This window comes from Pseudochaenichthys georgianus, chromosome 21, assembly GCF_902827115.2.
Source record: "Pseudochaenichthys georgianus chromosome 21, fPseGeo1.2, whole genome shotgun sequence".
Taxonomy (NCBI): Eukaryota; Metazoa; Chordata; class Actinopteri; order Perciformes; family Channichthyidae; genus Pseudochaenichthys; species Pseudochaenichthys georgianus.
The window spans coordinates 26,816,765-26,835,954 of record NC_047523.1 but is presented as its reverse complement, the minus strand read 5'-3'; the positions used below and the strand labels follow the sequence as shown (position 1 = coordinate 26,835,954).

General features: G+C 41.9%; 1 protein-coding gene across 1 annotated transcript in view; it reads left to right on the top strand.

Annotated features, from left to right (window-relative positions):
• Positions 1-3,755: 3,755 nt before the first annotated feature.
• igsf3 (immunoglobulin superfamily, member 3) overlaps positions 3,756-19,190 on the top strand; it is a 62,547-nt gene continuing 47,112 nt past the window's right edge. The window contains exon 1 of the mRNA XM_034110476.1: positions 3,756-4,731. Within this exon, the coding sequence (XP_033966367.1) occupies positions 4,692-4,731 (40 nt within the window). The 5' untranslated portion in view covers positions 3,756-4,691. The remainder of the gene's footprint in view (positions 4,732-19,190) is intronic.

Sequence of the window (19,190 nt, the reverse complement as noted above, 5' to 3'; positions counted from 1 at the left end):
TAGGATATATCTTAAAACCACATGCCAGCTAATGACAACACACGTTGCATGTGGTGCTTTGTGTGGTTGTTCCAATGTCAGCTTTGCTAAAATTTGAGAACAAAGAGAGATTTAAATAAACATAATTCAGTGTTGGCACAACCACCTGCCTAGGTAGAAGGAGAGAGGAGGACCATTTTGCTAAAGTGTAGTAATTACTGCAGAACTTGTTTGCTATTGGAATCCTCTGCTCCTGTTTAAATGCATGTAAACTAGGGGTCTACTGCGAAGTTATTATTAAATAATGAATAATAAAACATTACAGTGCAAACACATTTGTGCACTTTCAAAAATGAACATCCATTCAGATTCAGACAAACACTTATGTACTGGTACATATAATTATAAAGCAATCATTGCAAACAGAGCTTTCATGTGGACGAAAAGAAGTCTGAGTACATGAAGCACAGAAATGACAAAGAGATAGAAAAGGGCTATCATAAGTGAAGGATGGAAAAGGATACTGACAGATAAAAGGTAAAAAAAAAGTCATTTCATATTAATACTCTACATTAAGAGCCCATAGATGACTAATTAATCTGTTAAAAAATGTAGCGATTTGTGCTGCTGGCAGGCTAATGCAATGTAAAAGCTCTGACTGCGGGTATGAATGTGTACACCATAAGTTTTGGTACGCAGGGCTGTACATTTGAATAATTGATTTTTAGCTTTAAATAAAATTGTAAAACTTGGTTTGTAACGTAAAGTCAAAATTACATCTCTAACTGCATCAGCCTCAGCTGTACTCAAAGGTTGTCTGACAATGCAGTGTGTAATCATCTGAGCCAATGTGAAGTGTGGTGTGAACAATTGGAGAGTATTACTTTGACTGTGCAGTGACTCAGCTCACATTAAATCCTAGATAGAAGGGTTGCACTCTTAAATCTGGTTGGTCCCAGCTGGAGAGTTGCTGTCTGTCAGTCTGCTGACTGTCAAAACTCACAGCATATAAGGTATGACAATATGTCAGCCTGTGACCATACCCATACACTCTGCATGCAGCCATGGCCCTCTAGCAGAAGCATACCTGCCACATGTGTTTGTATTAGGAGAAACGTTAGGATTGTGAATGTGTCCATACTTGTTGATGGATTGCAAGTAGTGGTTCTCCACATAAGCAATGCCCACACCTTTCCACGTTCTACCTTACAACCTGTACCTATGTTTTATTCCGGTAAAGCACATATTGCAACATTATATTTGTTTTACGCTGTTATTTGCTTATCTTCACCCATCTAGATTATTTCCCAATCCCTCTCTGCCTTTTTTTGTCCCAATAGTTTGAGGTAAGCCTCTTAGAATAAATATTACCTGAAGGAATTTGAAATGTTTTTTTTATACTGCTTTTTGACTCTATCAGAACAAAAAGCTTTTGTTTACTTATTTATAGTTTCTATTTTGTTTCAGAGACGATTTGTGTAACAGGGCACATTGTGTTCTCTGTGCAGCTGAGCTCTGTTGTGATTCTTCAACAAAGCAGGTTCCACGTGATTCCATGTTTGCTTGGTACATATGTTTTCACTTGCACATTTCATGTCTAGTTTGATGTGACACTGCCATGTGGGCAGATTTTCATTAACGTATGCATTTGAATATGAATGTGTGTCTATGAACTGCCTCCACATACTCCAGTGTAAACTGACATGCGAGTGTGGAGAGAAATGAACAGATATATCAAATCCATAATTCATATACATTGGGGACATACTATGAAAATGTGTGTTTGATGAATTAAGTGAACAAATCTCTCTCTTTCTCCTTAACCTTTCTCTTTAACCTTGCTGACATGAGCTCATCAGGACTTGTGCTGTTAGGGTACTGAAATATTAAGATTTATTAGATTTTTTATGAATAAGTGGCCGTTAAAAAGTGTCGTACAATGACGAAAGAATATGAAAACAGCTTTCGCTATCAAAACCTTTGATGGACACTGTTATGGAGTCACACAGTGCAGAGTTCTCTGTTTCCATGGAGACCTATTGTGATCCCCAGCACCCACTATACTTGCAAACATTCCTCTAAAGCATTTTCTCCTCCAAGCAAACAACCTTATGAATAGTTGCCAAAACTGGCGTGAGGGGTCAAAGGTGATCTCCTCTTCAGTGATATCATGATGCTGCGCTCAAACAACATTACAGTTGTCTTTTAGCTGCCTGCCTGTGCAAACTGTGCCATCTCTCGTCCAGGTGATAAGGAATCTATGGAGGACTGAGCTAAATTTAGGTGCAGCAATATGTAGACCAGGTGTAATGCACATGGCCTACCTAGCCTGCTCTGTATTAATTCAGCTGCGTTGGACCTGATTAGACCTTTAGAGACGATGAAACAAAAGCCCACGTGCTTCATACAAGTGAATAATATCCTTCTGACTTACATTTGGTTGGCAGCAATGTCTGCTAGAGCCTTTTCTGTATACAAACATGCTAAAAGTGGCCTCTCTTATCTGTTAATATTATACAGAAAAAAACAAAGCGAGGGTTATAATAGATTTTTATTTAATTTAACAGTTTGTTCAACTATTTTTCAGATGTGAATTTACAGTTCAATAACATACCATATTGTGTAAATATCTTTCTAAGTGCTTTATGGCTCAGACACATTTCACCAAGTTTTATCCAATCTAAAGTCCATCAGCACAATAGAGGGGGACAATTAATTGTATTGCTTCCAAAAAAGGTGTTTCATGCTGTATTCAGGCAGTGCTCGAAACGATTCACAGTTGATAAAGACAATGCCAGATGGGTCCATTGCAATTACTTTTTTTGTATGCACATGCAAAAGCCTGCTAATTTATTTATATAATACAAAAAGGGAGCTTTGGGTTGTAGTCTATATTTCTGGCATGACCAACACTCTTACATTCACTTCAACTTCCCACCAAACCAGTATTTTCTCAATGTGCCACTTTCTTTTCCCCTTCAAACTTCCTACACCCTGTCTATTTTTGAGATACTCCTAATATTGCAGCAGAGTCGTGCTAATCAATAAATATTCCAAAGCATATTCCAAAGTAATGCTTGGATTGGCTTATGATTTCAATCAAAGAGGGATTGATTTTCTAATTTGCATTCTCTGAAAGGTGAACTATAATGTGTTGAATCTGAAAAAAAAAGTTTGTGCGGATATTCCCTACAGTTACCAAGCAGCAGTGTGGCACCTTATTATGCTGATTGCCAGTTGTGTGTGTGTGTGTGTGTGTGTGTGTGTGTGTGTGTGTGTGTGTGTGTGTGTGTGTGTGTGTGTGTGTGTGTGTGTGTGTGTGTGTGTGTGTGTGTGTGTGTGAGATGGAAATTGTTTGTCCATAACACACTTCTGGGTTAATTATGCATGAGAAGGTGATATTGGTGATCAGCATAAAAAAAGTAAACACCATATTTCATTTGCAAGACCCAATCATTATGCAATTTTTATGTGGAGAATAGTGCCATTGTGCCATAATAATTAAAGTCAAACGCTGGTTAAACTTTACCCGGGAGAATAAAACGATGAGAAAATTGGTATCTTTAAAGGCAAAATTACAATCCACTTCGCTTAACCTATTCAAACGACCTGGCCTATAATTTAAATTCAGAAATGCAAATGTGGCTTCTCCCTTATGCCTCTCTCCCATAGCGGACGGTGTCCCACACGGCCGGGGCGTGGTCTTTGAAAGGGGGTGGGGGCAGACAGCACGCTGCTAAGTTTTCAAACTGCCCAGGCAAACAAAAATGATTTGCCAAGCCGGAAGCAGGGAAATAACCTTGGAAGAAGAAAACACAGTGGACTGTTTCTGCCTGGGACCAGATCACATCATTTGTCAGACAGATTGTAATTAGTGTTGGAACTGACGAGGAAAGCAGCTTTTTTATGGCTGTTAAGATATCTTGCAATTTTGTTGTGCTTTGAATTAGGACACACTGGCTCAGGTGTATTGGTAGTACAATTAAGAACCCAGTGTTAGGGTTTAGAGTGCGCATTGATTAATCTCATGTATTGTGTCAGAGCACAAAGCCTTGTCTGATTCATCTAGAGCGCCCGCCCATTGGGCTTTCTGCGGAGCGATAGTGGGAGATTGATTATAGTCTCCGGGATTTGCCGTGGAGAAAGCCAGAGCCTGATAGGACTGAAATTTGCTCTCCCATCAACGAAGGGGAGGAAAATCATAGCAAGGACTTATTCCAGCTTGCCTCCACACCGGCAGCACTCTCTCAGATCCCCTGTACACGTTGTAGTCTCTTGTCTAGTCAGGTTGTGCAAATACGCACAAGTCACGCTGGACTTTCGTCTTTTATTTCCGAGGGGGCTGCGCGTGTGAATCGCCTCCGCAGTCTCGGATGCGTAGTAAACCGGGAGTGGGTTGGGTCGCCCAGGCGCCTGCCATACGCACAAGTCGTCAGTGATAAAAAGGAAGATAGGTGAGGGGGAAGCTTCACCCCAGGTTTTTTTCCCCTTTAAATCAGGAGGACACCGGAGAGGTGAGTCGGACGCTGACAACCCGACGGACTAACTGGCTGTGGATTTGACTCACAAGCCCCAGCCGTGTTTGTCATCCGGGATTCGTAGATCTTATTTACGATTCAGGACCAGCGGTTAACCACACTGTCAAACCCGACCAGACACCCCCTTCCTCATCTGAAGGGAATATTACAAGTGGATCTGCGGGGCAACAAACAATGGCAACCGGTGCGCTCCTTTTTGCCTGTGCGCTGCTTGGTAAGTAATCTAAAGAAGCTTTCAGTCTTCATCTCCACTGTGAATTTCCACTCTCTGCTAGATAAAAGAGGCACACCTGTATGACAAATGTAGGCTACTGTTCTATTCAGTTGGGGGGATCAACTAACCTACTAGTCATCATCGTGAGTCAGGTGGAAGTAGGCTACAATAATCACTGCAATAATGGTGTGTGTGTGTGTGTGTGTGTGTGTGTGTGTGTGTGGTGTGTGTGTGTGTGTGTGTGTGTGTGTGTGTGTGTGTGTGTGTGTGTGTGTGTGTGTGTGTGTGTGTGTGTGTGTGTGTGTGTGTGTGTGTGTGTGTGTGTGTGTGTGTGTGTGTGTGTGTGTGTGTGTGTGTGTGTGTGTGTGTGTGTGTGTGTGTGGAACTAGGTTAATGTGATATTTGGACTTCCAGTCACACAGATTAACCCTATACAGTCTGACCTCCTGTGTTCATGATCTGTTCTTATGGACAACCTGCTATTGCCTGTAGTCAAATAGTGCAGTCATCCACACATAAAGTGTATTCACACACCTCCAATACTGATTATGTATACACTCGCATCATAGACACTCCTGGGTCACGCATAACCAATACCCCCAGGCTATGAAGTCATCCAGTGGGTATGAAGACACTCAGTACTAGTTGTTGTACAGTAATCCCTCGGCGTAAATCCACTGTGTGTTCTGTTCTCACACATTTGTAACTCACCTGCAATTTATTGGCTTTCACAGAAAATGCGAGTTCAAGCATGTTGCCCCCAGCCTATTACACACACATAAACACTCATACAGGCATGATTGCTGACACACTCATAAGCACAGTACATCCTGTGAACTGTCCCAAACAAACACCAGATGGCCTTTCTGTTCCTGGATGGGGAGGCCTAGTGCTGACGGGGGACAGAGAAGGGGGGCGTGAGTGGGAGTGGAAGTCAGCCCACTGGAGGCCCCCACTTGGCCAAGAGGATTACCAGTCTGTGTCTTGCCTCACGTTCCCTTTCCCCACATCAGAATTCACTCTCACTGGGACCGGGGGCTGTAAATGTGTTTTCCCGAATAAAACGTGAGGTGCATTGTTCCATGTACAGTAGATAAGAGTGCACACACTAACAATTCAGACCTAATCTCCGTGTAGGCTGGAAAACGGAGGGTTTTCATATTACATAATGACCATGAGTCATGTGGTTAAGCGGGATGCAGTTTGAGGTGGTGAAGGACATTTCATGTGTTAGAAAAGAGTGTTTTTATGTGGAGTGTGTGGATCACTGGCACACACCACAAGAGGACTCAGGATACTTTCTAATGCTGTTATGACATAGCATTATTGGTGATGCATTAGGCTGGCAGGCAATTCTCCTTTATGTGATATGCTGCAAAGGAATCCTCCAGAGCCGACAAATTAGTGGATTGACAGAAAATATATTGGCAATTTCTTTGATAATGAAGTCGTTATGGAAGGCACGATGACAACATGTTCTGGCTCTGTGGCTTCCCAAATCAAGTCTCTCATGGTAGTTCACTGACTTTGCTTGGGGCTGTTGCTCAGACAGAACAAGACTTCTGAAGACATCACATTGTGCTCGGGGACCTTGTTATGGATGTTTCGCATACAGCAGAATGTCCATTTGCCATCAACACACCAAAACCATTAAATCACAATGGCAAAAGGCTGATCTGACTAGAGAGCATTTACCGATTTAAAGTGTCTTATGGAAGGACACACAATCCAATAATGCATATCAATTGTTTATCCCACTCTTAGTGTTTACGTACAAGCAGCTGTGTCAATGACATGTGCTTGGGTCTTTCATTTGTCAGATTCTGCCTTCATGAATCGGCTGGCACATGCATTTGTTCAGAAGGAAGAATAAAATAAGGGTGGATGACAGCTGTATCATCCATCCATCCATCTTCTCCCGCTTATCCGTGGTCGGGTCGCGGGGGTAGCAGTTCCAGCAGAGAGCCCCAAACTTTCTTTTCCCTGGCGACATCAACCAGCTCTGACTGGGGGATCCCAAGGCCCTCCCAGGCCAGAGATATAATCCCTCCACCTGGTCCTAGGTCTACCCCTTGGTCTCTTCCCAGCTGGACGTGCCTGGAACACCTCCCTAGGGAGGCGCCCAGGTGGCATCCTAACTAGGTGCCCGAACCACCTCAACTGGCTCCTTTCGACACGAAGGAGGAGCAGCTGTATCGGTCATTGTTAAACCCAGAGGTGCTTCGTTTTTTGGCATGCAAATCCGATATTGGGGTTATATCTGCTGCTGACTTTGCAACCAGGTGTTAGTGGGTGCGCGTGCATGCTTATTTGTGGCACCGGCGTATATGATATAAAGAATATAAAAGAGTTGCCTGAAGGAAGGAATGTTTATTAGCCACCCCCACGCCCGCAGAGTGAAAAAGATGCTTGTGTGGTGCTTTTTGGGGGGATTGCTACTGTTTTTGTGAGAGTGAGTTTGAAACGGGGTGCCAATCTAAAGTACCCAAGACGTCCCAGTGTATATAACTAAATTGAAATGTAACATGTGCAAGGATGGCTGGTTTAACTGTGAAATGCCTGAGTGGTTTCGATTTACTGGGCTGACAGGAGAGCAGCCTCCAGGTGCCTGGGTTCAGATGAGCTGCCACTGGTCCGGTTTATAAGCTGGTCTCAGAGCAGATTTGTACAGAGAAGATTTGAAAGCTTATGGCTAACAAGATGCACATTCTACCACCCTCAGTTGTTTTCGTATTTGTCATGATGTCATGTTTTATATACATCTCGATTTTCTCTGCCTACTAAGTAAACCAGGTGCTGTTTTCACCCTGTTCACACATATCTGAACTCGTTATGAATGCATTTGCGAAACCTTTGTCAGATGGTTGGTTGTGAGTATAGGAAAGATGTTATAAATAATTCATGCAGGGTGGCAAAACTGGGGTGTGTCCTTTGTATTCAAATCTAATATATAACCAATATACACAGAATCATGCTGACAGTTGCATCTTCATGTCATAATTTAGCTTAAAATCAAACTCCTCTGTAACAGTAAAAGAAAAATACTTTTTTCTTCCATGCATTACTTTTCATTAATTTTGTAGCGTATGAAAATATTTCGGCAGGTTTTAAACATGCATCCTGCCAGCATTAATTTATTATTTATTATTGTGATGGAAATCACACCAGACTTTTCAAATCAATATGTAGTTAATCTGCGTTTCCACACAATAATAATAATAATATAAATGTATTGGAATAAAAAGAATACACTGCTGGCTTGCACAGTTTGATGTTATACACAGTTCAAGACTCCATACAGACATAGATGAAGACCAATGTTTTAATCACTTTTGAAAGCACCTTATTTCTCCCTCATGCTCCTTCATTATATATCTGTCTCCCTGTGCTTTCAGTCATCCTTATCTTATAGTGACATGATTGAAGATATTTTTGATCAGTGGTTTCAAGTCAGAAGAGGTGCTGAAACAATAGCCTGTTATCCTGGCTCATCACAGTGCTATTGAGTGGAAAGTTTTAAGAAGCTGAAGTAACACCATCAAACTTCAAAACATCTGTCCCTCTATAATTCCCAATCAAACAACTAGAAGGTACTCAAGAATTCATGTCCTTTATAGGCGTAACTATGGTGGATTCATCTTTCCAAACGTTTGTGCTGTAGAAAAAAGGGTAGCACTTATAGCCACTCGAGTATATATTTGATTGTCCATGTAGTGCTGTGACAATTCACACACTTGAAAGTTAGAGAGACCCATTTTATTTGTCCAAGTTTCTCATGGAAATGTGTGCATTTAGTTTTGTGAAGTCTAATCAACAGCGAAAGCAAACTGGGACATGGAAGAGCCAATGAAATGAACCTCACTTATTTCTGTCTAGTCTTTGGTTACCATGTTAAAGGAAGCTTCCTTGTTTGCATATAGATACAAGTAACTATCTATTTAAAGCTGAACAGGATAACATATTATCTTTATATGGTCATGGGAAAGCTGAGGTCATCTCACAGGGATTCAAAGTTTGCATTGCCACACCCCAGCCTCTCCACTGTCCAAAATAGGAATGCCAGATGGAGGCTCCCACCCAGAAATGACAGGGATGTTAGCTTGTGTGGTCGAGCGAATGCGTCTTCTTGCTCTGCATCTTCACTCAGCTGTTGCTACATTAGGAATGCTTTCCATGTGTTGCATCTCTCAGCTGACATAACAGCGAGTGCAGTCTAGACAGTGAGGAAAAGTGCCATAACTCACTGCCTATCTGTTTGTATAGCTGATGTCGTGCTATTTATATATATCCTACAGAAAAGTTTGGCGTGCGATTGTCCCAAGTGTTGTCACTTATTATTTGAGTCTGTTGTTACATCCTGAAACAGAGCACCTACTCTGTCAGGGAAAACACAGGTTTATGCAGCTGTCTGATTGCAGTGCCGTTTCCTCCCCTTGTTATTTGCTGTGCCTGCTACATTTTGCAAGTTTGTTTGCATCAGAAGCACTACTATAACCACGTACTTGTGTATAGTATACTCATGACAAGATGCCTTTTGTGCTATTGTTTTTTCACATCACAACATTGTTGACTCAACTGACAGAAAACAAAGGATAGAGAATCAGAAACAAGACTGTCAGCGTGGCTATCATCCACCAACTGTGGTAGGTTTCAGTACATATTTGTTTAAAGGATGGGTAATAAAAACGCAGGCCAGTGTAAGGACTGACATGTCCTATTGGCAGTGGATCAATACAACTGAATGATGAGTATGCGCTTGTACTTGTGGACTTTGGAGCATCAGGTGCCCCCAAAGTAAAGTCAAATACTTGTAACTAGTGTCTACTATTCACAGGACAAGTAATTGCCTTGTCGTTCAGACTTCACAGTCGGCTACAGAAATTCACACCCAACTACCACTGCAGTTTTACTCCAACCCACTTGCTGTTATCAGGTTTCCTCCTTTTTCCGGGCTCGTAAATGTGAAAAGTTAGTTTAAAAAAATAAAGTAACCTTTCCTCCAATGGAGCTTTCATAAGAGATCAAGGACACTTTAAGATTGTAATGACTTTATTGCTAGCATCAGAATCTCAGAAAGTTAGTTTTGAATAATCACCACTAGTCTTCTCATGCGGTGTCTTCTTTTTTTAATGATGATCCTCCCCCGTGACCCAGATCTCTCTCCGATCCACATGGGCAGATGAGTGACTGTAAAGTGCTACACACTTCTCGGGGGAGACTTCCTGCCTGCCACGATGATTCAGGAAAGTTGGAGCAGAGGCAGCGTCTGCTTTGTGTCTGATTTGGACTCAGCAGCAGCACTTCTGGTTTACTGCTGGACCGTCCCACATCACGACTACCTGCGATATAGTGGCTGTTTCTTCACACTTGGTCACGCCTGAGATCGTATCTCATGTTTTGTGATAACAACCAAACAACAACCCTTTAGCCATTCAGTTTGTAACCCGTTTGTGTTCTCTTGGGCTGATTTGCATGTAACTATGCCTCTCACTCAAACAGTGCTCCGGCTACCTCCTCCTGCACCGCCTCCTCCAGTGAGTAGCCCCTGACCTCCCTCCCCCACCATCTTCTAAACAATGCTATGCCCATCCCACCTCCTCTTCAAAGAGCTTTAATTAGAAACGGCCTAAAGCGTGATCCAAACCAGATATTTTCAACGTCATTACAGTGTCGGATGAAGAATCTCTGTTTCGCAGCCACATCTACCTTGGGCTGTTTACGAGCACCTTCTTTGCCCAGTTAAAAGACTAACCCACCCCCCATTCCCCTTGGGATTTAGTCTGCTCCTCCCCCCTCTGCTGTGCTGTGCAGAGAGTGATGAAGACTGGCCGGCGAGAGAATTCCACTTTACTCCTCCAAACACACTCACACACACACACTCGCTCACACACACACACCACACACAACACACACACACACACACACACACACACACACACACACACACACACACACACACACACACACACACACACACACACACACACACACACACACACACACACACGCGCACATCAGCACCCTCAGCACTCTGAGCTGCTATCCTGCGGTGAAGCCACAGACCCCTAGCCTCCACCAGAAGAGCTCCTATGCTGCTGAGAAACACACCAGTCAGTGTAACTATGGTGACCTCTCCCACAACGCTGATCCATATTCAGTGGCACGCGCTCAGCTTGATGTGCACGTGCAAATGTGTCGGTGCACATAATTACATTTTATTTCATTTCTAAATGCATGTCCCCCCACTTAAAAAAGAAAAGAAAAAGAAAGTACATAATAAATCTCATTAAGAGCACTTCACTTACTTTGCCATTTTGTTCTCGTAATGTGCTTCTTTTCTACTTAACACCTAAGACCAAAGAGATGCATGTGTGTGTTTGTGCCTGATTGCTTATGCATAAATGCATGAATTTACAAGCGCATGTTTTTTACTGCCTGAGAGGCACAATGAGTGACAATGGCAGAAAAAGTCTGTTTGAAGAAGACTAATTAATAGTTAATTAGTTTCCTTTCCAATCTGCAGCTTAATGTGCAAACGTGGGAACTGATGAAAGCTGCCAGTCATACAAAAAGTAACCACTGGACATGAAATAGATGCAGCTGTCGAGCTTAATTGTGCACAAGCACAAGATGGATAATGACCGAAGATAACTGAGTTTTTTTATGTACTCACGTTCTTTTTATAACAATTAACACAAACAATCAGACTGTGCTGTAACAGTTGAGGGAACTTTCATTTGTTGTGTCGGGAGATTTGAAACACACACGCTTTGTCATGCAGACAGGGTGGGGGATATGGGTGGGTGGGGGGGTGTGTGTGTGTGAGAGGGCCGGGTTTGGGATGGGCTGGGCAGATGAGGTTAATGGGGTAGCAGGTGTCCATACAGTTAATGGAGTTGGCAAAGGGAGTAGATTGAGCCACTCAAAGAGATGTGTGTGTGTGCGTGTGTGTTTGCGTGTCTGTCTGTGTGTGTGTGTGGATGTGTGTGTGTGTGTGTGTGTGTGATAATATGAATGAACCACATTGACAACTTGCCTCTGTCCCCTGTCTTGACTCCATTGTCTCCCACACTGTATACACTGAAGGAAACAGTAGGTGGGATAATGGTGTTTTGCTTTATGAAAGAATGATTGGCACTTCTAACTACTAACCTCAACGCTTCTCTGTCTCACACAGACGGTCCTGCCACATCTTATAAGCATCACATCTACTAATTGTAACCATCTGTCACCCTAAATGTTTAGCAAGCTTCTAATGACCCACTGAATTGTAGATTTAAAAATAAAGTATGCAAAATACATAGTTACAAATGATAAATAATATATATATTCTTCGTTTTAATGAGATGATATGGAACGCAGGTTTGAGAAGTTGTGATTACTTCCTACATGTAGTACTTTTTTCTTTCTGAGGAGCTGTTGATTCATTGCTCACTTTGTTACTGCTGGGTTGAGACATCATACTGTAAAGTAAAGTAAAGTATAGCAAGCCTTATTTTAGTATGAATAACTGATGCAGTTTATTTGTGTGTGTCTGTTTGCGACCTGCTATTGCTCAGCCTTATGACTGTAAGTGCAAACATGAGTTGATCTCAAACACAATATGTAATGCTGTGTTTTTTTTGGACAGATGCAAAATAAAAGCAAGAGAGACTTTGCTAGATCGCTGCGGTTTATCATAGTCTTGCTAGCTGCTTCTGTGTTTTGAATTATTTATTAATAATAGCGTTGGTAAGAAGTGTCTTCAAGTAAAGACATTTTTTACGCTTTCATTTTATTCATATGTCGCTGTCGCTCTGTCGTTATGTAGGGGTGATTTGGTTCTTCTCCGCTCAGGCTGTTGCCTCTGCTGTTGCCTCTTGCTGCACTGACGCAAAGCTTAGTAACAGAGTCATGTAATCATTCTCTAATAACGTTTAAAGGTAATCATGTTCATGTTCCCTCACCTACACGTTGTGGGACAGAGATATAGCATTTTAATAAACAGTATATTTAATGGATGAAGTATGTAGTTGCGCGTCACTGATGAGTTATTTCATTGAAATGGCTTGAAAATGTTATTTAAAAGGTTAGGAAGAGTCACTGCATGCGGATTATGTGTTTGAAATCATCAGAGATTAAACAATAAAACTTGAGAGCTGTTTTCCTGCGTGGTCAAACAGGAAGGCGAAGCAGCTGAGGGTGTAGGAGGGAGGATGAAGAGGCAGCTGTTCAACAGAAAGAATGGATCATTATCTGCTCCTTGTTGTTGACACATCGACATGCACTACCGGCATAGAAAACGGATAGGAGAACATATGAATCAGCCCATTTCTGCTATAGGCAAGCATCATCCCTCTTACTTACATTTCAAATGTGGTGGCCACAGACACCTGCGGTGTACGTTAACACATTAAAACAGATGTAGGATTTAGCATTAAAACCCCCTATTGCTTTTATCCTGGTTTCACCAGCTGTTATGAGCAAAAGCGCAGGTGGGGTCATGACTGTTGTAGCCCAGGGGGCCAATAAATTAAGACTAGTTAGCATAGTCGAGCAAAAGACAGCATGACCCAGGTGTGAAAGAGCAGGAATCCATGTTAAGAGCTGTAGACATTGATATGAATCACCAAAATGACAAGTTGATAGACATTAAATGGCACAGGACTGAAAGCAAAACACATCCATTTCTCATGTTTTCTCATCTCATTTGTCACTGTAAGGTTGCCAGGCAAACGGCACAGCAGAGACATCAGAAAGTTACCGCTCGAAGCCAAGAAAAAGTCCAGCAAATAAGCACACGCACGCACGCACACGCACACAGTCGGGATAAGTCTTCTCTTCTAACTCTCGGCAAGAAAGAGAATAAGTGGATTTCCCAAACTAGCGAACTTTGTAAAAACACCTCTGTCCCAGTTCCGAAAAAGAGGGAGAGAACAGAACTATGCAACATAAAGCATTTGCATGTAAACTCTTTGCAATCCAGTTGAGAGGCTTTCTCTGAGACGGAGCATACATGTGTAGTACACTCCTGTACCATACATGAGTAGTTCTGTTTGTTATTCTCTCTTTGCCCTCTGGCTGCTTTCTAAAGCTATGAAATGTATGATGGGTAGTCCTCTCTCATACTGCTGGCTTATAAAAACTCCCGTAGCGATTTTCCCCTCCATGTAACGGTTCTTATCTGGTAAGCCCTGCATATACCCGTAACATCACCTGGCTCTCTGTACTTGAGCTATAAAAATATAAAATAGTGACAGTATATCTACTTCGTCTTCCCACTCTCTGAACGCTCCTGCACTCTCTTGTTCTTAGAGCTGTGCGGATGTAATGGGCAGTTGTTGTAAATGTTTGTCAGCTGTTAGCTCGGCCCGGCTGCCGGCCCGTCTGTCTGGCTCTCTAATGGAAGTTAGAACCATCTCGTTCTCGCTGTGTTGCTCCATGTCAGACCCTCAAACACGGAGCATCACACCTGTTTCCCCGCTGACAGGCTTCCAGCAGCTAACACATTCTGCCCTGCCTTGAACAGTGAAATCATTTAGCTTTTTCTTCAGCGCCAAAAATAAATAAAAATGCACACTCAATCATTTGTCTTTAAAACAGCTCACTTAATAACTCGACAGTGAATATGGAAGTTGTTGAAGTATTTGAAGCCGGCTAAAGGGTCAGAGTTTGTTAATGACAGCCCCTGCTACACTGATTTCTACAGTCTGACGCAGACGATGATTATCCCCGCGGGAAGGAAGAGGAGGGAAAAAGAAAAGAGAGAATGAGGCCTGAATTGTCATTTTTGGCCAGAGCCCATTTCTCAAAGTTCCAAGCATAAAGAAAAAGTGGTGGGAAGAAAGAGTCGGAATTCTCATCACTCCATTACATGGTTTAAGATGTACAATGAGCGAGTTGCCAAATATTCAGTGTATTGCTCAAGGATAAAGGGTGTTTATTCACAGCATCAGCACACATTCTCTGTTACATTTCAAATGAAAGAAAAGGAAATTATAATCTAGCAAGGTCCAATATAATATAGCACAATACAGGTTTATTTTTTGCACGATTTCAGGCAACATTCCTATTGCACCCGGTTTCATCTTTCTCCCTCCAGTTTTCCCTCATCTTGGAATCTCCCCGTCTCCCTCATACTCTCTCTCTCTGGTAATGATGTTAACAGGGTTGAATGCTTTTGGGGGCCTAGAGGGAGAAAAGAAAAGAGTGATTTTGGAGAATGGTTAACCAGGGCCTAGATGTGCGGAGAGGGAAATACTCTTTTGTATTTCATCTTCCTCCAGCATTTAGCTTTCTCAGTCCAACACGTATGTACATCATATAAGTCAGTGGCTTGTATATTCACTTAGTTCTGTGCATTTTAGTAGTGTAGCCCCCTGGCGCCAGCTGTCGTGTTCTCTTTAGCTTCCTTCTTGTACCTCTCTTTCCTCTCTTCTCACCATGCAATCCTTTCCTTTGCTCATCACCACCTCGCAGAATAGAAATCTTCACAAGATGTCAGATCTGTGGGATGTGCCTGAACTTCCTTTGGGGAGATAGGACATTGACTGAGTCTATTTTCTTTTAGTGTCTTGCAAGCATGTTCATAATTAATTCATATTTCACTTGCTGGAGATGCTTCAGCTGACCCGCTCTTAAACTTTCCCCCAAAAAGTTTTTGTATAAAGGTTTGAGGGAGAGAACTTGCTTTTAAACATGTTTTATTTTTAAGCCCCTAAAAATGTGGTTTCCAAATGGTTGACCTGCCAACCATTTGACATCACACCAACCACAATCTTGATTGGAAGATGCATGGCTTTGCCTTTTTCCAAAAGTGTGCCCGGTTCAAGAACAATCCAGAATAAATCACAATAATGCGAAATAATCCAAACTATTTTCACTTAAGTATTGACCGTTGTGTTTTATGCACACCAAAGCACTTGCAGTGAGAAGATGATTGCAAAACAATTCTTTATAGCTTTTTAAAGGAGACGTGTCTTTTAGCACAAGGCAGAGCAGTGCCATGATCTCTGAGGAGATGAGATCAGTAATTGGCCACTTCTGTAAATGTTGATTCTACCAAATAATTTGCCAAACATAAATCAATGCTTTTATTCTCTTTGAATGACTAGTTAATATGCATGTAAAATAGGTCTAGGTAATGCTTTTCTTTCCTTCAGTGCGATTGTGTTTGTGAACGAGCTGCAGACACAAACCAGCAGGAGTAATCTAAAGCATCACATTTTCTTCTTATCCTGTTATTACTAATATCAGAACGCAAAGACTTACTTTTGGTAGTACTGATATTTGAGGACTTAAAACCTTATGCAGTGCTCTTCGCTGGTAGGAAATCCTTGGTGTCTTCTGTACTTGCCTGGACATGTACAGTATGTGTGTGTCATTAGAAATCAGAGCAAAGTGAGAAGAGATGATTGACAGCCTCACTATTCACATTAACACATTTCCACCCTGCTGTGAAGGTCTTCCTATACTTAAACCCAGAAGTGGTTTTATTACACACCTTTCTTGGTGTGTAATTATTATGTCTCACAGGAGAGTGATGTTGTGACTAGTAGTCCTGAAGACTAGTGGCCTTCCTACTGTTTCCACGGAGAATAAGACACTGGCCACAAATGATTGGATTAGCAATGAACCCCCCCTCCATTTAGCATAATCCTCTTTCCAGTTTTTGGTGTGTGTGTCTGTACGAGCGTGTGTGTTTGGAGTCATCTACTCCCATAGCTCCGGATGCTCCAGCAGACAAACAGCAAGGTCAGTTATAGAGTTGTTCCGTAGTCATTCACCATTATGTGACAGTGGACGTCTCCTGTGTCCAGGCAATGAGCTGTGTGGGAAGGGACTGGCAGCATGAGATGAGACACCAGGAAAGCCAGGTTGGGGTGGGGGGAAGGGGGGGGCGTGAGGAGGAGTGGGCTAGAAAGATCCGTGGTATGCAGAGATGGAGATGAGGGTTAATAATAGAAAATCCGAGGCCTTGTTGAGCAAATATGGGCACTCTACGATTGAGGCAGCGCAGCCAGAGGTGCAGAAGTGGGGGAAGTTGCGGGCACGGGATTATTCTGGAAGGGTTGGTGGAATAGAGTGATCAGTTGAAGGTCTGCAGGGTTTGGTATGTCATTGTCAGCCTTTCTAAACAGCCTGCGGAGCGATGGGCACTTTGAAGTTTCACAGAGCTGCTTAAATCCTGCCTGAAAAGATGCAGAGAACTGTGAGGCAAAGAGAAGAGACAGGAGTATACAGAGAGGATTGATGATCGGTGAAACATGCAGGAAGGCAGTGAGAGTAATCAGAAGCGAGGAGACAGCTTGTTTCAGGAGGATGACAGCACACAGACATGGGGAGGAAAGCTTTTAATGCACCAACACAGTATGAGTATGGTATTTTTGAGTAATATTTTTTCTAGCAATTCCATATGAGTAGCTGCAACCTAAGAAGCAGTGATGCAGCGGGACAGCTCCGAGCTGGATGTGGGCAGACCGGGCGCCGCCAGATTAGCACACTGACATCACAGTGAAGAAAGTCTGAGTCAGAATACAGATTTCGTCGGCACACTTTGCCACAGACTTTGTCAATTTCAGTTTTTAAGTCCAGAGAATGTTGTTCCTTGCCCTCTGTAGAAGGATTTACTATGTTAACGGACTTATAAATCCCTTAGACCATAGGTTTTGCAGGTAAAAAAAAATAAACAAATTGATTAAAACAATAACAATGTCTAAAATAGTTGTGTAAAAGGCATCAGAATATGTTTTGTATAATTTAATGAAACTAGGAAATGGATTTAACAAGTACATAATTATTAAATATGAATTCAGATCATTCTTATCTTTGTTTATTATTTCAAACTTCATTTAGAGTTCCTATTATTTTTTTATATGCAAATTTCCGTCGCAGTTTAGAGAAACATTACACTAAAACATTATGACAATATCTCTGCTGTCACTCAAATGAAGCCTTTTTACATTTTCTCTTAAAAACAACATTGTATCTAAATGTTGACATTGCAGCAAATTTAAAAAATGTTGTATCCTGGTTAATCCTGTGGGGGTCTATTAGGAGAAATCAAGCCATAGAGAATGATTACATTAATGAGTTTCACCTTGGGATGGTACTGCGAATTGTAAGAGCGGAATGTGTCTAAAAAAAGCAAGATATACACCAAGGACTCTAAATACAGGAAGGAAATAAAAGGCATGATCCACAGACACTCAGTTATGTCTGATTATGCATAGACTCACACATATAGGCTTATGTGGACGCATAGTGAATAAAGGAGGGGTTTGTGTAAGAGAATGTAACTTATTAAAGGAGAGAGGCTGTTGAAGTTAAAAAGCTGTTCCGGTGAATTATTAATGCCAGCTATTTTGCCCTCAGACACAGAATCACACAGACTTTCTCTCAAACACACACACAAACGCATGCACACACACAGAAACACAGCTGCAATCCCCAGTTGCCTCTGCAGACAGGAAACGCTGCGCTTGTCGCTCTGTCTGGTTTTTGGGGGGGGGGGGGGGTTGTTATGTGTAAGTGCTCTGTTGTCTCTGGCCCCAATGAGAGAGATGTTTGTAGTTGTTCTCTGAATGGAGAATAGTGTTTGGTGTGTGTTCATGCAAGGGGTAGAAGCAAGATTCACATATGCTGTCAACCTAAATATAGGCTACAAAGCATCATAAAGCGGAGTAATCATCACCAGGGGTTTGCCTTTTGAGTTAGCTCTTAGTTTCATACAACCCTCACTACTTGTCTCATGTTTCACTCCAATAACTTAATGCTTTGTAGATGAGAACATGTGCGGACAACCGCATATTTAATTTGTATTCCTCTTCAGCATGAAATCTGCAAAAACAAAATGTTGAATGTTATCCTTTTTAGATTCTTATGCTCTTAGTTTTTTATTGGCGAAATGCAAATAATACAAATAAATCCCTGTTGGTAAAAAGAGATCCTCATAAATCCCCATCCTCATAATCCTAAGAGTAACAACCAGGGAGCAAATGAGGGTATTTGGACGGTGAGGTATTTTAATAATAAGCGTGTAAAAAAATGTGGGGTAGCAGTTTTGACATCTGACAAAGCAGCATTCATTTATATAATTGAACTGCACTTGGCGATCGTTCTTGGTTAAAAAAAGAATGTCTAGATTTAATTGATGACATTTTTTATTACGATCTTTTATAGAATTGTGCTCGCTGCTGGATTGACCAATGAATGTAATGGAAATTATATAATTCACTGTTGGAATTTTTGTTGAGACATTTACACGGATACCTATATCGGTCACCGTGTTATTATTCATAATTATCCATGCATCAGACCAAACCGTAATTACTATCTACTTAAAATGCATGTACTGTACTTGGTGAAGCTAGACACACTCAACATGCCGTGCTGACTTGCGTTTCTGCCGCTCACACTGACCTCTCTTCTCGCTCCCAGATGGCCGCCTCTCACCTCCAGTGTAATGTAGCAGCAGTGTT